Source organism: Staurois parvus, unplaced genomic scaffold (assembly GCF_062004578.1).
Source record: "Staurois parvus isolate SC_StPar_1 unplaced genomic scaffold, SC_StPar_1.0 ptg001760l, whole genome shotgun sequence".
NCBI classification, from domain to species: domain Eukaryota; kingdom Metazoa; phylum Chordata; class Amphibia; order Anura; family Ranidae; genus Staurois; species Staurois parvus.
In genome coordinates this window covers 1-17,429 of record NW_028319556.1, presented here as the reverse complement: position 1 = coordinate 17,429, position 17,429 = coordinate 1, and the positions used below count along the sequence as shown (strand labels likewise).

At 44.2% G+C, this 17,429-nt stretch overlaps 1 protein-coding gene across 1 annotated transcript; it reads right to left on the bottom strand.

Annotated features, from left to right (window-relative positions):
- Positions 1-6,735: 6,735 nt before the first annotated feature.
- Positions 6,736-16,844, bottom strand: LOC149434374 (beta-citrylglutamate synthase B-like; the record flags this gene model as incomplete). The annotated part of the gene is made up of 4 exons (XM_089663748.1): positions 6,736-7,235; positions 10,070-10,273; positions 16,302-16,388; positions 16,614-16,844. Coding segments are annotated over 4 exons (1,022 nt in total), but the record flags the coding sequence as incomplete, so codon positions are not given.
- Between the last annotated feature and the right edge of the window lie 585 nt (positions 16,845-17,429).

Below are 17,429 nucleotides of genomic sequence, written 5' to 3'. Positions count from 1 at the left end.
GGGGGGGGGGGGGGTTCTGCAGTTTACAGCCTTCCTGTGCCACAGAGCTGAATATTATGAAGCTTGAGTTCTTATCTGAATCAGCCCAAGGTAAGGGAGTATCCTTCTGTAGATACTTAGAGAATTTGCTGCCTAAAAACCCATTTCTATAAATTACTGTCTCAGTAGGGCTGATGTCAAGGTAAGTCTCAAGATTCACAGAATCTTCAGCACTCCCGAAAGATGGAGCCGAAGGCTGCAACACAAAAAACGGATGGAATTATAGCCACTGCTATATAAATTAAGAGCTGTCTTTGCTGGTTCAAAGTTCTAGGTTTTCATTCATCTAGCACAGGTTTGAGAATGACAGATGAAATCTAATTTGTAGCGAGATGGAAACACTTCCAACTTTCTATAATTCTTCCTCCACTGTCCAATCACAAGACATCTTCGGCTTCTTAGTGGTGGGGCTGCAGTATATTCGTAACCAATGAGCGACGCTCAGAAAACTGCAAGATCACAAAAGCGAACTAAACCTAGATGAACAAAAAGGCTGTCCCACCAGAATACCCAACTCTACATCTGAGTACCAAACCTAATAAAGAAATTAGGCAGTAAAACATCACAGGCAGTAATCATTCCATACTTGACAATTTATTACATTCCAGCTTTTTATTTAAATTCGTGGCTGTTGGCTTAAATAAGACTTTTTTTTTAAAAAAATGAAAAAACAAAAATGCACTGGAGGAGGAGTGGAGAAAAGGGAAGAACCTGATGCCCTCTGTAGTGTAATTTCTTAAAAAAAAAAAAAAGTTAAATTAAAAAATTGATTATTTCCATCCAAAACTACACATCTGATGGCCTGGTGGATGGCAAGAATTAAAAATGGCCTCTTGTCACAATGCTTCCATTCACAGCTCTGTTCTTGATGCAAAAGTGCTTTTAGTTTGCCTTGCTACACTGTGTGGGGCGGAGAAGTCAGATGAACTATGAACGATCAAAAAAATTAATTCGACTACCCCCCCCTTGTTTATCAAACAAGGACATCAGGCAAAGAGGCTTGAACTATGCAAGTCATTTATTTCTTGCCACTCACCAAAAAGGTTAGGTTTAGATGGGCATGGCTTTTCAACATCTTAATGAAAAGGGGCAGGAGAGGAGGTAGGAATGTAAGGAAAATTAGCTGCAGACCTCGAACTTTTGACTTTGGTCCTCCCTCCCCTATCCTCTATCTGTGCAAAAATGTCAAAACCTAAGACTTCAGCAGACTAGACAGGAGGCATTGAATGTAAGGACGTCTGCTGGAGGATTGCAAGGTCCCTTCTTGCATGAATGTAAACATTATGTAGTAACTGCCAATCTCAAAAACCGTATAGGCTGCTCACTGCTTTTTATAAAGTATTATTTATTGCAAAGCAGCACCAGACCCAAAAAGTTAAAATTCTAAAATGCTCAAATCTTCCCGCTAGAGATGGCCATCATTCCAGAAGACACTATAGTGTATGGAAAGCAATGGCCCAAATGTGACCGCCATGTTAGAACCCATCATACAAGTTCTGGATCAATGGCACTGGGAAGTAACCGTACAACAGGAACGTCATTGAAAGTTTGTGTTATAGGTCTAGACACAAACCATTAGGCCCCCCAACATATCATTGGAAGTCTTTACTGGCTTCTTAAAACATATTTGTTACTGTTAACATGCCCAAAATTCAGGCCTTTGCAGCAGTCCACCAAAAATCTGGTATTAAACCATGGGGAAATGGTAAAGTGGAAGATGGTACAGCCTGTCTTCAGTGGAGTAGGAAGCGTCTTCCTATCAAGAAATTGATCTTTGTTTGGACACTTTGTATATTGGGACTTTATTTTATTTTTGTTTTTTTATATATTTATTTTTTATTTTTGGGTAATCTCTTTGGGTCTTGATTTTTTCACTATAATTGTGGGTTTAAGTTTGATAAATGGGTCTGGTGCCTAGCAGTACAAGTAGAACCAGGAATGGTTTAAAAGTTGCCCTGCCTTATAGCTAGATCCCCTCCTCCCTTTTTTCCCCCCACTCAGGCCCTCCATCCAGTGCAACATATTAAAAAAAAAGAAAAGCAGCAATCCGGGTTTTTTTTTTTTTGAAAAAAAAAGAAAACAAAAAATGTACACATTTCAAAAGGCAATAAAAACAGCATCATTTAACACTGCTATTAACGCTTTCACTGCAGGACGGCAGCAGTGACAGGGTTAAATGAAAGTGAGGGAGACGCGCGACTCCTTTTGCAGCCGGTGACACCGCGACTTGAGGTTGGACTAAAGCACAGTGTGCATCAGGAACATACTGGTGGTAAAAAGGCGTTACACACAAGTAAACCAATTAGCCTTGTGGGCACATATATACATATATATATATATAGAAAGGGATAGCGTAGGGGGCATCCGGGAACCTGAACTGAGCAGTACAGGAGTTTCGGCAAGGTAGAATAAGGCTGCTTTTGGTGCAGGCAAAGTGGGCTTTTTTTTTTTTTTTATTTATGAGGTTGTCCAGTTTTTAGGCAACTCCCTCTTCTTCTACCACCCTTCCCAAGTTACTCATAAAAGTCTTGATGGGTAAAAGTCCCTAGGGAGAACAGGCCTCCAATGAAAGGGAGAACCCGATTTGTTGCTGAGAACCCCAACTATTCTCCTTTCAGATGTTAATCTTCTCCCAAGGGATCCAAACAAGTACAACTCAAGAGAAGAAGCAGCCGACTCATGAGCAGCAAAGGGTTCTTTAGGAAACAAGGGGAGGACGTAGCCAGAAAAAGGAGGGAAGTTTAGCTAAAAGCAGGCACCGATTGAAGCACAGATCCATAAAAATGTATACAGAGGAGGGGAAAGGTCAAGAAGGGGTCTTAATCTGATCCATCTCCTAAGCCTTCGTATAGTAAACCAAAGATCTGAGACTCATTTGTCGCATGGTTGTCAGGAGATTTAAGTGGATTCACTTTGCACAGAAACTGAGCAATGGAAGGACCATAAGCAACTATTACTCCGTGTGAGACCTCTTGATCACTTGCCTGGGGCCAAGAGGCGAGTCAGATTAACACCCCTACTTCATCTCATCCACCTGACCATATGTTATTACCCTAGAATTCTCTTAAAATAGAGTCATATTGGGAACACAAAATTTTGATTTCTCAAGTACTGGCGATGCCACCAAGGGGCCATACACAAGTCGTATTCTGTGCGTTCTTAATGATGAACATACCAACTCTGGATAGGGTTCCATTAAACCTAAAAAAAGGGACACACCTTCCAAGACACACAAGTGACTTGAACTTCCATGTGGATGCCGGAGGGCGCCATTTTTGGATGGTTTAGTAACACACGGATGACACCTGGAGTGTCAAAAGCAACTCCGTGGAGGTGCAATGCAAGCACAAGAACAAATCCCATGTGTACAAGCCCCAGTGATGCCTTTAACTACCAGCCTCTCAGTAGGCTACTACTCCAGATCACAAAAGGGCTACCTCAAATGATTAAATGGCAAGTCCACTTTAAGAGCGAGCCATGTGGCATTAAAGAATCATGTGCAATTTTAACTGAACCACTTGCCGAATCCAAGAGAGGAACCATTGCAAGTCCTTGTCAAGCCAGTAAAAGCTAACAAAGTGATATTGATGCAAGCAGGTTCAGATAAATAAAAGGCTAAAGCTGCTGGGAAAATCACTGCGTTTGGGACCCACAATATGTAACATTCAAGCAGTAAACAGTCTGACTGGAATAGAGAAGACTGGCAATCGCCTTATATAGCAAGATCTGCATGTATATACACATAATACTGCTCAATGTTCTTTGTAATGGTACTGAATGAGGGAAAGGTCTAGAACAAGGGTAACCAACAACGGCACTCCAGCTGTGGTGACGCTACAAATCCCATAGTAAGACTGACAGCCACAGGTATCGCCTTCCCAGAGGGAGGATGGGATTTGTAGTTTCAAAACAGCTGAGTGCCGAGGCCGTCTACCCATGGTCTAGGGGGGAGACTTCCGACATCCTCGCCTAATCCTAGAGCCTCCACACGCTCGGCAGGAATATCACTTTCACAGCTGCCGGGGGTTACCATCTTTCCCTGCACCTAGTACGCCGTTATTGTAACAATAGTCGAATACCTGTTCATGCAACTTGTAGAAGGGACACAGAACGAAGGACAGGCCACCCCGGCTCAGTGTGTCATCACTCCATACAAAGTGAGTCAGGAGGATAAAACATAGGATGGAAATTAACTTTCCAGCCACTTCTCCTACTGCTTCACTTGTTCTAAGTGCCCAGCGTTCCACAATACTGAAAAGCTCCCTTCTTCGAATGCCCGCGTCCTTGTTCCAGATTACAGTGAACATACCTTGCAATACAAGGAGAGTAAAAGACAGCAGGTCAGCTGGTGAAGCCCAACAAGGGGCACTGGTAACCTCTGGCCTCCATATGTTAAGGAAGTCCAAGTGGCAGACAAAGCATACTGAGACTTGGACAAAGTGGTCATAATAAACATTCAGAACAACGCGGACCAAGACCTGATAGGAGGATGCGTGATCAAATCTTTAATGAGCAAGCCTTGACAAAAAGCCAGTGTCATTCTTGAATCTCTGGGTTGCTGTTAAAAAAAAGGTTCAAAAGAGAACGTTAAACTCTTTCCATTTAATGAGACTTTCATGGAAGGATCTAGGGCTGTGTAAAAACTGAACCCTTATCAGTCATTGCCATGCTGAGATGGAAAAGTAGTTTGCAGTTCTGCTATGGATACCCAACTGGTTCTATGGCAGCGCCTCACTTCATAACCAGTCATTGCTATTTCTGATAAGTGCTCAGAACACAACAGCCCTTCAGATCCTCTGCAGGCATGGGCGAACTGACCATTTTGAAACTGGGGCACTGCCCGAGGGCCCGGGGTCAGTAGGAGGCCCCATGAGATGCCACTGGTACCTTTTTCATAGGCTTTTTTGAGTTTGGGCAAGGACACAGGGGCCCCATGAGATGCCACATGGTACCTTTTTCATAGGCTTTGAGTTTGGGCGAGGACACAGGGGCCCCATGATCCCCCATTGCCCGGGGGCCCCATGAGTTGTCAGTCCGCCCCTGTCTGCAGGTGAAGGTACTTGACACCCTCTTGAAAGCGGTTTAGGGGACTTGCAGTTCAAACGCCTAGTGCATTACCACCAAATTTTATTGTACAAAAAGTGCCAAAGACATACTCTCAAACATCAGAAGGTACAAAAACACTCAACTCCAGCTTAGGCGATGCCAAAACAGCCGCGGTTTGAAAGCGGACGACGTGTTTCGGAGGACATGTCCCCTTAGAGCTCATGTTTTTGGTACTTTTTATACAATAAAATTTGGTGGTGTCAATGAACTAGGCGTTTTTGCCCTCCTGTGTTGCTTGAAGTTTCCCTTCTTGGGGAGGGCCGCATCGGCTTCGACCCTGCACACACCATCGGATCTGGGACGAGGGAGAGCCGAGGCGCTACGTTCTTGTGGTCTGGCTTTCCCCTTTGTGATTAAGTGGAACGAGTTGAACGCTTCCTCCAAAGTCATCGCCAAACTATCCAATTACCACAGCAACGCTATCAGATCTTATCCCACATTATACCAAGTACCTTCATCTTAATTACAGCTTTCCTTAACAGCTGGAGAGCAAAACGTTTGCCCAACACTTCTCTAGCTTGAAACTCGCACAGGGAACAGGTCCCCTGATGAGCCACAAACATAACTTCAAATTTAAAATAGACCATGCTCTCTTGTCTACACTTGGTGTTGTGTAAAGGTGAAGTATATTTTAACTATCAAGGAGCTTGAAGGAAAAAAAAAAACGGAGGATTATATAAAGCTCTGAGGTTCCAACTATGACACCAACTCAACTCCCACCAGAACGAGCGGATGAGAGACCAACAGAAAGGTCGCTCCATCCATGTGCTCCACTGGTCTTGTCAAGAGAATGCATCATAGGGTGCTTGAGCTATACGAGAGACCCAAATGTAACTCAATCTTGAGAGAACGGGTTATAAAACTATTAAAAAAAAAAAAAAAAAGTGCAGCAATGCTCAAAAGTTGCATCGCACGTCTTGTGAACACAAAAAACGGAGCACGCACACCTAGCGACACGACAAAGCCAAGGACTGGCTCTTCCAAAAGTGGAAACACTCAAGCCGCAGCAGATAAATTCATATACAACCTGAAAACGGTAGTTGTATGTGAGAACTGAAATAATCAGGCAAAACAAACGTATAGATCTGGCTCTGTCCCCCAGAGCTTGTTAAGGGTCTCAGAGAGCTGTTCTCATGCAGACAATAGCTTGTACTGCATTGCTGGCTCTATTACGGATGTAACCCCACCTCTGATGGACTCTTCCACAGGTGGCTATGAGATTTAACAAGCCAGATGGGGGGGCACTCTAATTTTTGGGAGGACTTTACCTTTAATTTTGGTTCAACTATTTGTAGTAAAAATATGCCGATATACTTCCCCTTTAAACATCACGTCCAAGGTAATATGGAAGAAGTCTCCCAGCTCCCATCTTCCACACTCCCCAACTCATAGCTCAGTGGTGCAGCCTCATTTACAACAGGGATCCTGTATTAACCCCACCCCTCCCGCATCCCACCCACCCCTCAACACCAGCAGTAATGGCCCTTTCAATATTTACACGTGCTTGACCCAAACAGGCTCCCTTCCCCCCACCCCTCCCCCCCCCCCAATCCCAACCCACTTTTCACATCCCCCCCCCCCCATTCCCATCTATTCCACCAAAAGCTTGATTTCACTGGCGAGAAGCTGGTTCATGTTAAAGATGGATCCCTTGGTCAGAAGCTCCCTCTCCGTGGCAGTGTCAGGATCACTGTCCACAGAGCTCGAACTGGCGCTCATGCTGTCTCCGGCGTCATGATGATGAAGCAGTGGAGCGGGCACGTCAACTCCTGGGACGGAGGTCACCCCGGGGAGCTCCGGCTCACTGGTCTCGCTGGCGCTAGACACGACGGACAGGAGGGACATTCGTCTGGTCAGTCGGCTTGGCAGGAGGGAGATGGCGTAGTCGGCCACCATGGAGGCCACGTCCATGTTGCAGGCTTTGTCGAAGGCGATGAAACCCACGTTGGCATTTGCCTCGCACACGCAAAAGGAGCCGTCTTCTTTGGTGAGCAGGTCGATGCCGCACACGTCCATTCCCAAAATGTTGGAAACTTGGATGGCCAGCTGCTTCCCTTGCTCGCTAAGTGTACACATCATTCCGATCCCTCCTGTTAAATAAAAAAGATGGTGGTGAGGGTGGCGGGGAAGATGGTAATCGAAGAGCAGCATGTACATGATGAGAAAAAAAAAAACACAGTTGAAAGGTATGAATTCCAAGGCCAGGGGAGGGCAAATTATTGCAAAAACAGCTGAAGGTATGAAATCCAAGGCCAGGGGAGGGCAAATTATTGCAAAAACAGGAACAAGTCTACTCCAGGAACAAGGCGGCATTTCTCATAGTAAGTCTATGGGTGACATCACTTCCCAGCCGTTGTCCGCTTTCTCCTGCACACAAAGGATGCTGCTGGAGACCAGACTGGAGCAGCTGCATAATAGGCAAGTATAGCAATCTTTTCTTTACAGGGTTAGATAGATTAGGCCAAGAATGTGGGTGGGAGAAGGTTTGGAGTTAGTTTTTTGGTTTTGCCTTTACTTCCACTAAGCATTCAATAGGAGGGAGTGTGTCAGTGTATGGCAAATCAGACTGGCAGTCGGCCTTCTGACTCCACCGATGTCTTTGCACACTGTTCTGCCATTATTGTTAGTGGGTGGGACAGACCAAGAGCTCTGAGACTCCCGGGTGCTCCCACTGCAGCCATCTGCTGCAATTACGTCGCCGCTTGTAAAAATAGAACTACTGGAGGGATGTTGCATGACTGGTGGCCCGGGGAAGGAGCAAGAACAGCAGCCACCAGTCATACAAAACAGGAAAAAAGGACACAAAGCCCTTCTACAGGATACAAGCAGCTATAACCATGGCAATAGCATTAGATGCCAACCTAACATTTGCTAAAGGTAAGATGACCTCAACTCTAAAATGTTTCTGCCTGGACTTTAGGTTCAGAGAAACAGCCTCTTTAACCTCCTTGGCGCCGGCACCTCCCGGCCCTTTAAGGGTTTCAGAAGCCCGGAGGCGGGGCAGGGTTTTAAGGTCATGTGACTGCCGTGATTCGCCGTCACATGATCGGGAAAGGTCCCGATTGAAAGATCAGGACCTTTCCGTGAGTACCGGACATGTGTGCTGGGAGCGCGCAGAGCGCACGCTGTCAGCACGTTTTTGTTAATTGCACGCAAATGTGCAGCCGCTCAGCGTCAAGACCCAGACGTCGGGAGGCTGCACATTTGCATGTGGCCGGCGCGAAGAGGTTAAAGAGCAACTCCAGTTTTTTTTATTCTGAAGAGCGAACTATTTCACTCTGCAAATGGACACAGACAATCTAATGGGAGTGATTTCATAATTACCAATCAGCTTCTACACCTGCAGGACTGAGAAAAGTGGCAGGCTCTGTATCCCTTTAGACCAGGGGTGGGCAAACTTTTTGACTTGAGGGCCGCAATGGGTTCATATATTGGACCCGGGGGCCGGACCAAGAGTAGATGAATGATGTGTATGTGTGAATTAATATATATTAAATTACCTTTGTTCCGCACGTTCCTCTCACCGTGTTCCTGCGCCGTTCCGGTCTTCAGGGCGGACTGTGAGAGGAGCCTAGCTCCCCTCACGTTCGTCACGCTGCCCCGCCTACACACATCCTGACAGCCAATCACTGGCTATCAGGATGTGAGTGGCAGCGAGACTGGCCAATCATTGCATTTGAGCGTGCTGAATGATTCAAAATGTTTGCCTGCCCTGGCTGTTTTTTTTTGTATCACGCTCCGCGGGCCGGATTAAAAGGTCCGCCGGGCCGTAGTTTGCCCATTGCTGCTTTAGACACTATTCCCCTTTGGGAGTAGCTCACCAAAAATTTAAATTTTTGTTGCAGGGGATGTGAAAAATCTGACCTATGTTAGTGCAGACTTCTGGGAAAATCAGTGAGCCAATCACAAACAGGAAATTACATTTTTAGGGGGCATTCTGTACACCCTCTGTGTACAGAATGCCTCCAGGTTACTATATTGCATTTTACAAAAATATACAACACTGCAGATGGCAAAGGAAAGGTAATTTTTATTAACAGTTACAATATGACTTGACTAGCAATTTTATAGGCAATTTTTCAAACGAAAGCGGAGTTAACCTTTAACAAGTCAGCACCTCCAGTACCTGGATACCTTCAATAATGTCAGCACCTCCATTACCTGGAAACCTTCAATAATGTCAGCACCTCCAATACCTGGAAACCTTCAATAATGTCAGCACCTCCATTACCTGGAAACCTTCAATAATGTCAGCACCTCCATTACCTGGAAACCTTCAATAATGTCAGCACCTCCAATACCTGGAAACCTTCAATAATGTCAGCACCTCCATTACCTGGAAACCTCCAATAAGTCAGCACCTCCTGTACCTGGATACCTTCAATAAGTCAGCACCTCCATTACCTGCATACCTTCAATAATGTCAGCACCTCCAATACCTGAAAACCTTCAATAAGTCAGCACCTCCATTACCTGGATACCTTCAATAAGTCAGCACCTCCTGTACCTGGAAACCTTCAATAAGTCAGCACCTCCAATACCTGGAAACCTTCAATAATGTCAGCACCTCCTGTACCTGGATACCTTCAATAAGTCAGCACCTCCTGTACCTGGATACCTTCAATAAGTCAGCACCTCCAATACCTGGATACCTTCAGACACAAGCTCAGTATATATTAATGTGTTAAGTCAATATGGCTCCAGTCCTGATCTGTAGCAGCCATGCCAGATAAGAGGCAAGCTTGGCTCAGGTTTACCTGTAAGTAAATGTGCAAAATGAGCCAGCCTCTTGTCAACCTGTGCTAAGAATGATGTCCAAATTCCACCTACTAGGAAGGATATTTGTCGCCTTAGGCAACATCCATTTAATGCAGCTAGCAGGCTGCTAAACCAGTCTGTATGTGATCACGCTCGCTGTACTCACCTAGAGAGCAGTTGCTTTGCATTCTTCCATCTGTAGAACACCTCAGCATAGTGCCGATGACACGGCCACCCACAACGATGACTCGAACGTCCCGTCCATGAGACTCCTGTATATACTTCTGGAACAGATACGGTGCTTCGTGACGGATCAGATGGCTCAGGTCTGCCAGATGGTGCTTGTCCCGAGCCAGAAACACGGCTTTACCTGCAAAGTAATATAAAACAGATAGATTAAAAAAAAAGAAAACAACCTGATCCAACAGGTGATCAGCCCGCTGTAAAGTCGGTTAGAGCTGATTCACATATATGCGGTGCAGATTGAGGCTCAGGTTTCACAGCTGATACAGTAGTTCACAGGTTCACATCGGGTTCAGGACAGGATTAGCACAGGATCTTATCCTGTTCACACATGCGGTTTAGAAATGGTTCCCATAGCAGTCAGTCAATAGTCTGTAATCCGCACCTGAACCGGATCTCACTGCACAGAAAATCGGACAGGACTGACTCCGCACCGGCCATATGTGAACACAATAGGAAGCAATGTTTTGTCACGTCATGCAGATTGGATGCGGTTCAAACCGCATCCAATCTGCATATACAGTCATGGCCGAAATTGTTGGCACCCTTGATATTTTTCCTGAAAATCAAGTATTTCACACAAAAAAGGTATTGCATTAACACATGTTTTGCTATACACATGTTTATTCCCTTTGTATGTATTGGAACAAATATAAAACAGAGGCAGAAAAGCAAATATGACATAATGTCACACAAAACCCCAAAAATGGGCTGGACAAAAGTATTGGCACCCTTAACTTAATATTTGGTTGCACACCCTTTGGAAAACATAACTGAAATCAGTCGCTTCCTATAACCATCAATAAGCTTCTGACACCTCTCACCCGGAATTTTGGACCACTCTTCCTTTGCAAACAGCTCCAGGTCTCTCTTATTGGAAGGACACCTTTTCCCAACAGCAATTTTAAGATCTCTCCACAGGTGTTCAATGGGATTTAGATCTGGGCTCATTGCTGGCCACTTCAGAACTCTCCAGCGCTTCTTTGCCATCCATTTCTGAGTGCTTTTTGACGTATGTTTGGGGTCATTGTCCTGCTGGAAGACCCAGGATCTTGGACGCAAACCCAGCTTTCTGACACTGGGCCCTACAGTGCGACCCAAAATCCTTTGGTAATCCTCAGATTTCATGATGCCTTGCACACAGTCAAGGCACCCAGTGCCAGAGGCAGCAAAACAACCCCAAAACATCATTGAACCTCCACCATATTTTACCGTAGGTACTGTGTTTTGTTCTTTGTAGGCCTCATTCCGTTTTCGGTAAACAGTAGAATGATGTGCTTTACCGAAAAGCTCTATCTTGGTCTCATCTGTCCACAAGACGTTTTCCCAGAAGGCTTTTGGCTTACTCAAGTACATTTTGGCAAACTGTAGTCTTGCTTTTTTATGTCTCTGTGTCAGCAGTGGGGTCCTCCTGGGTCTCCTGCCATAGCGTTTCATTTCATTTAAATGTCGACGGATAGTTCGCGCTGACACTGATGCTCCCTGAGCCTGCAGGACAGCTTGAATGTCTTTGGAACATGTTTGGGGCTGCTTATCCACCATCCGGACTATTCTGCGTTGCAATCTTTCATCAATTTTCCTCATCCGTCCACGACCAGGGAGATTAGCTACAGTGCCATGGGTTGCAAACTTCTTGATAATGTTGCGCACTGTGGACAAAGGCAAATCTAGTTCTCTGGAGATGGACTTGTAACCTTGAGATTGTTGATATTTTGCCACAATTTTGGTTCTCAGGTCCTCAGACAGTTCTCGTCTCCTCTTTCTGTTGTCCATGCTTAGTGTGGCACAGACAGACACACAATGCAAAGGTTAAGTGAACGTCTCTCCTTTTTATCTGCTTTCAGGTGTGATTTCTATATTGCCCACACCTGTTACTTGCCCCAGGTGAGTTTACAGGAGCATCACATGCTTGTAACATTCTTATTTATCCGCAGTTGTGAAAGGGTGCCAATACTTTTGTCCAGCCCATTTTTGGAGGTTTGTGTGACATTATGTCGAATTTGCTTTCTTTCCTCCCTTTTTTTGTTTTGTCCCAATACACACAAAGGGAATAAACATGTGTATAGCAAAACATGTGTTAATGCAATACGTTTCGTGAGAAATACATGATTTCCTGGAGAAATATCAAGGGTGCCAACAATTTCGGCCATGACTGTATGTGAATGGGCATTTATAAATGCATTTCCTGCAAACTTACATGTACTATATGCAAAGGAAATATTTGGTTCAATTATGAATCCACTATCATTTTAAAGCCTTAATAAAAGGGGACGTCGAGGAACCACTTAAATCATGTTTTCTATCAAATGTAATGAAGAATATTTTCTGAACACAGTCTGGCACTTTCCAGACACAAAAGCGTCCTCAGAATGGCAGAGTCTGAGCTCGTGGCATGATTGGCCCGTCATAGCCAATCAGAGGAAGCTTTGTATTCATTCACAGAATACAAAGCTCCCAGTGAATGGCTGAGCAGAGCTCGGCACGACTTGATTTTGTTCCGGGAGTGGAACGGGAAATTCCTGTCCCACTGCCAGGACACAGTGCTGTATTTAGCCGAGGATACATGCAGTTTGTACAGCACAAGCAGTGGGCACATTCAGTAGTGAAGGTAATGGTTCTTGGCCCAAGCAAACTAGGCTTCACTAAAATATAGTGAGCACCATCTTACAAGACACCCATATAAGAGTCTGACTTGAAATGGGGATATGGAGCTCTGGATCACAGTTCATTTAGTTTTTGACTGCAGAAACCCCCTGATGAGAGCCACAATCAGCATTCTGAGAACCATCTTGACTGAGCTGGGGGAGGGCATTGTGTAATGGATTTAGATATTTTATGACCAGGATGGATAAAAATCGATTTAAAAAAAAAAAAAAAAAGTTTTGTTTTGATTAACCTCCCTAGCAGTATTCCCGAGTGTAGCTCGGTGTAAAATTTGAGTACCACAAGCGGTAACCCCGAGCTACACTCGGGCTTACCATGCGGCGTTGCTCAGGGAGTCCCTGCAGCACTTACCTTGTCCTTCGCTCCCGCGATGTGTCCTCTGCAGCATCCCCGGCCATCTCCTCCAGCCGATGCCGGCATCTGGCTTCCGTGTTCCGATCCCTGTGACGTCGGGACGTACGGGCGCCGGAACCGGCGGGAAATTTGAAGTTTTTTAAAAAATGTCATTTTTGCTGTTTCAATGCATTTCACATATATTTTGTCCCTAATGCTTTGTCCGGTGCCCTGCCTGCATTTTGACTGTTCTTTCTGCCTGGAAACGTAGAAACGTCCATGGCGTCCAAAAAGCGTCCCTTTACGTCAAAAGCGGTTTTAGACCGGCTAGAGAACAGTGATAGTAAATCAGAACCACTTGCAGAATTGAGTGATGATTCGTGGGGGAAATTCGTCATCAGACACTGAAACCGGTTTTGCGACTTTGCTCAGCGATGTGCGAATTTGCCTCTGTATTTCACATTTCAGTGTTTTTGGATTATATAATTTAATTAAATTTATTATATTATTTTTTATGATTATTAAATTATAATTTATGATTTCGTGTTTCAAGTTTTATCATATCCGGAACGTTTACTAGACTCTTGTTCGGACAGATTTCACTGAGTTATTCCTAAAAAATTACAGCCTACAATAAAAAACTACATATTTCCATGCAAAAAAATGGTACCGCTTTCAGCACAAAAAAATCGGAAAGAATCATACCGCCAAAGAGGCTAAATTGTTTTTTTTTCTTTTTTTAAATTAAAAATCGGATTTTTTTGATTATCAAATTTTAATAAAATGCATCTAAAAGATAGTTTTCTATTTAAGACACATAAATAATTTAGTTTATTCAGCATGAAATGGATCTTAGCATGAGTCTGTATATTCTGCAATATTTACAATTTTTGGTAAACTCATTCAATGAATCCAAGCTCTGCAAGTGGAGATCACATGCGCTGCACTGATGCCTTCACACAATTTCACAGGAACCAGGAGAAAACGGGAAATAAAAATTTGATTAGTTCTCCAGCTACGTGTGATTAACCTAAAATTGGTGCTGATATCGCTGTTCTACTAACCTGACAGCTTATTATTCTAAAAAGGAAACCTTCATTTGGTTTGCAAATAAATATTCTAACTACCAGCAAGAATGAGCATTTAAAGAGCACCTGTCATTTTAGATCCATTGTGGCAGGGCCTGTTAGTGGGCATCCACTCACCTGCTGCCGCCACGTCACTCACCTTGCGCCTCTGCTGCATCACCAGCCGTCCCATTAAAGTGAATGGGACTGTTGATGAGTCAACAGCGGGTCAGAGGAGCTGCCACTGCGGGACAGATGACAGGTGCCCTTTAAAAATTAGGATTTAAATCGAGCCTTTTCACTAGCGATTTAAATTAAATCCACCCTGTTTATGACACCTTTAAAACTCCTCTTTTCTTACACCAGAAGTCAGTCTGACCGCAGTGATCCTAAGCAAAAAATGTTAACTGCTTTCCCACATGTGGCAGCACAAAGCTGGGCTTTATATACACGTTAGTTTAGTGCTGGGAGTGCGCTCGAACCCCTCCGAGCCCTAGGACTGCTTTGTCAGACAGTTCCTGGTCACAGTGATGACTGGAAACCCGCAGAATGGAGAGTGACAGCCAATCAGTGAAACAAATTGGGAAGCTGCCCCTGCAACACCTCGTGGCGTTACAATTTTAAAAGACTAGTAATATGGGGTTAATTCAGCTATTTTAGCAGTCTTCTTGGAATGAAGATGAAAAAAAAAAAAATGGAATAGCTGAAATGCTCACCTTTCCTGGAAGAGAATGGCAGTGCGCTGGTCATATGACCAAAGCCTAGGCACTTTGTCACATGAGCTTTGATAAAAAGGTGCTCAACCAATCTAAGAAGGCTCCTTTCAGCAGGGATTACATGACCAAAAATGAATGCTGTAAAGCGATATCAAAGCAGTCTTTAACCACTTCCAGACCGGACACTTTCACCCCCTTCCTGACCAGGGCAATTTTCAACCTTTAGCGCTATCACACTTTGAATGACAATTGCGCGGTCATGCAACACTGTACCCAAATGAATTTTTACCATTTTTTTGAGACAGATAAAGCTTTATTTTGGTGGTATTTATTCAGCGCTGGGATTTTTATTTTTTTTGCTATGTAAATGAAATGTCCAAAAATTTTGAAAAGTGTTTTTTTTTATAAAATCTTGCAAATTAATAATATTTCCTCATAAATCTTGGCCAAAATTTATTCCGTTATAATTTTAGTAAAAAAAAAAAATCCAAATTAGTTTATAACCAACAATTATAATTTTTAAACATTTTTATATTTATTTTTTTTTTACATACTGTCACCCTAGCAGTACAGTGTCACCATGGTGACACTGTACTACTTGTGGAGGGTGATTTTTTTTTTTTTTACACCGATTGCTTTTACACCCATATAGGATGTAAAAGCAATCATTTCTCTTTCTCTCTGTCTGCATTCTTGCACTCATTGAGAAGTACTGAGTGAGCTGTGATTGGTCACAGCTTGTCACATGGTACAAGGCTTTTGTGAATAACCTTGTACCATGTGACCTCTGATCATTCACAGATTTCACACGTAGCAAGCAATGATGTCACAAGTGACATCTTGCTTACTACTTTGCATGTGATCACTGATTGGCCACAGAGGATTGGTACAGAGGTCCCATCCGACGATCGGTGTTTCACTGTGTCCGGAGGACACAGTGGGCACCGGATCGCGATGCTGCGCACTCCCAGGGAGCGCGCACAAGCAGGGTGCGGGGAGGCAGTTTATAAACGGCCAACCGACCCTGCACTGCCACCATCCGGCCGTTTATATGCAACTGCCGGTCGGGAGGTGGTTAAAAAAACAAAAAAAATCATGGCATACTTACCTGCTCTGTGTAATAGTTTTGCACAGAGCAGCCCTGATCCTCCTCTTTTTGGGTCCCCCCCGCCAGCACTTCTGGCTCCTCCACCTTGATCAGTGCCTCAACAGAACACTGCTTGCTATGTATGGGGGAACTGGTGCTTGCTCGCGCTCGAACCCCGCTCTATGCGTTCATAAAACAGAGCCGTGGGATTGGCCCTCTCTCACTAGCGGTGATTGACAGCAGAGGTCTATATACAGACAGGAAACCAGAGGCTTTAAACACACTTACCTCTGTGACCCCGAGTGTTCTTCACCACCATGGGAAACTCCAATACTTCAGCCTCATCGATCATTTTGGAAAAGTTTTCATGGCCACCTTAAAATAAACAGTGTCATCAGTATAAATGTATCGACACCACGGTTCTATAAAAAGGTCCTTTTAGTGAAAATAAAAACAGTTTAAGATTTCAAAAGCAAAAAAATTTATAATGAAGATGTTGTAGCTTTTCACAAAAAAATTAAAAATTCTCTTTTCAAAAGAAAAATGGTCCTTTAAAAATGAATGTGCATGAGCCACGTACCCACACCAGCATCCACTTACCATAGGAGAATGTATCAGGCAGGGGTACACCATGGCCAGCCAACTCCTGGAAAGTCCAGAACTTATTTATACAGTTGAGGATAGCCTGCGGTCGGTTCATTAGCCGGCAGCCCATCTTCTCCAGATGTCTTAGGACGGTGATGTCACTGTCGCTCTGCACCCAGGGGGTAGGCACACGGACGACCACAACCTGAGGGTAGGACGTAACGAACTCTCCATTCACACGCAGGCCTGCAAACAGAATTAAAAATAAAAAGGTTTGTGCCGAGACCAAAGCTTCCATTAAACACACCAAGCCTGTTCTCCAAGACTAGGGCAGGTTAAGAGGAGATGCAGAGATCCACAATATGATCACAACCTTGTGGAGCCGTCACCACCGCACCTCAACCAGCTTTGCTGGACATAGCCTTCCAATGTCATTGGCATTAAAGCGGAACTATACTGCATCCGAGCAGCACGAATCAAAAACAATTCATTTTTAATATTCAAAGCAAACACCTCCATCCTGCCATGTCTCCATGCTTTATTTTATTGCGAAATTAATTTGAAACCACCCCATTTACTAAATACAAGGCTTGCTCTTCTGACCAGCTTGGTCCAAGCTAACCATTTTAAAGTGAGAGAAAGCTGGAATTGGTACTAGTTCACTCTCTCCAGTGGGGAGGGGTTGTATATTGCATCACCTAACAACTGCCTGTTGTAAAGCGATATTAAAGCTTTTTATTTTTATTTTTTTAAACATACTTGCCTGTTCTGTACAGTGCTTTTGCACAGAGCAGCCCGACCCCCCTTCCTCAAGTCCCCTGCCAGCGCTAC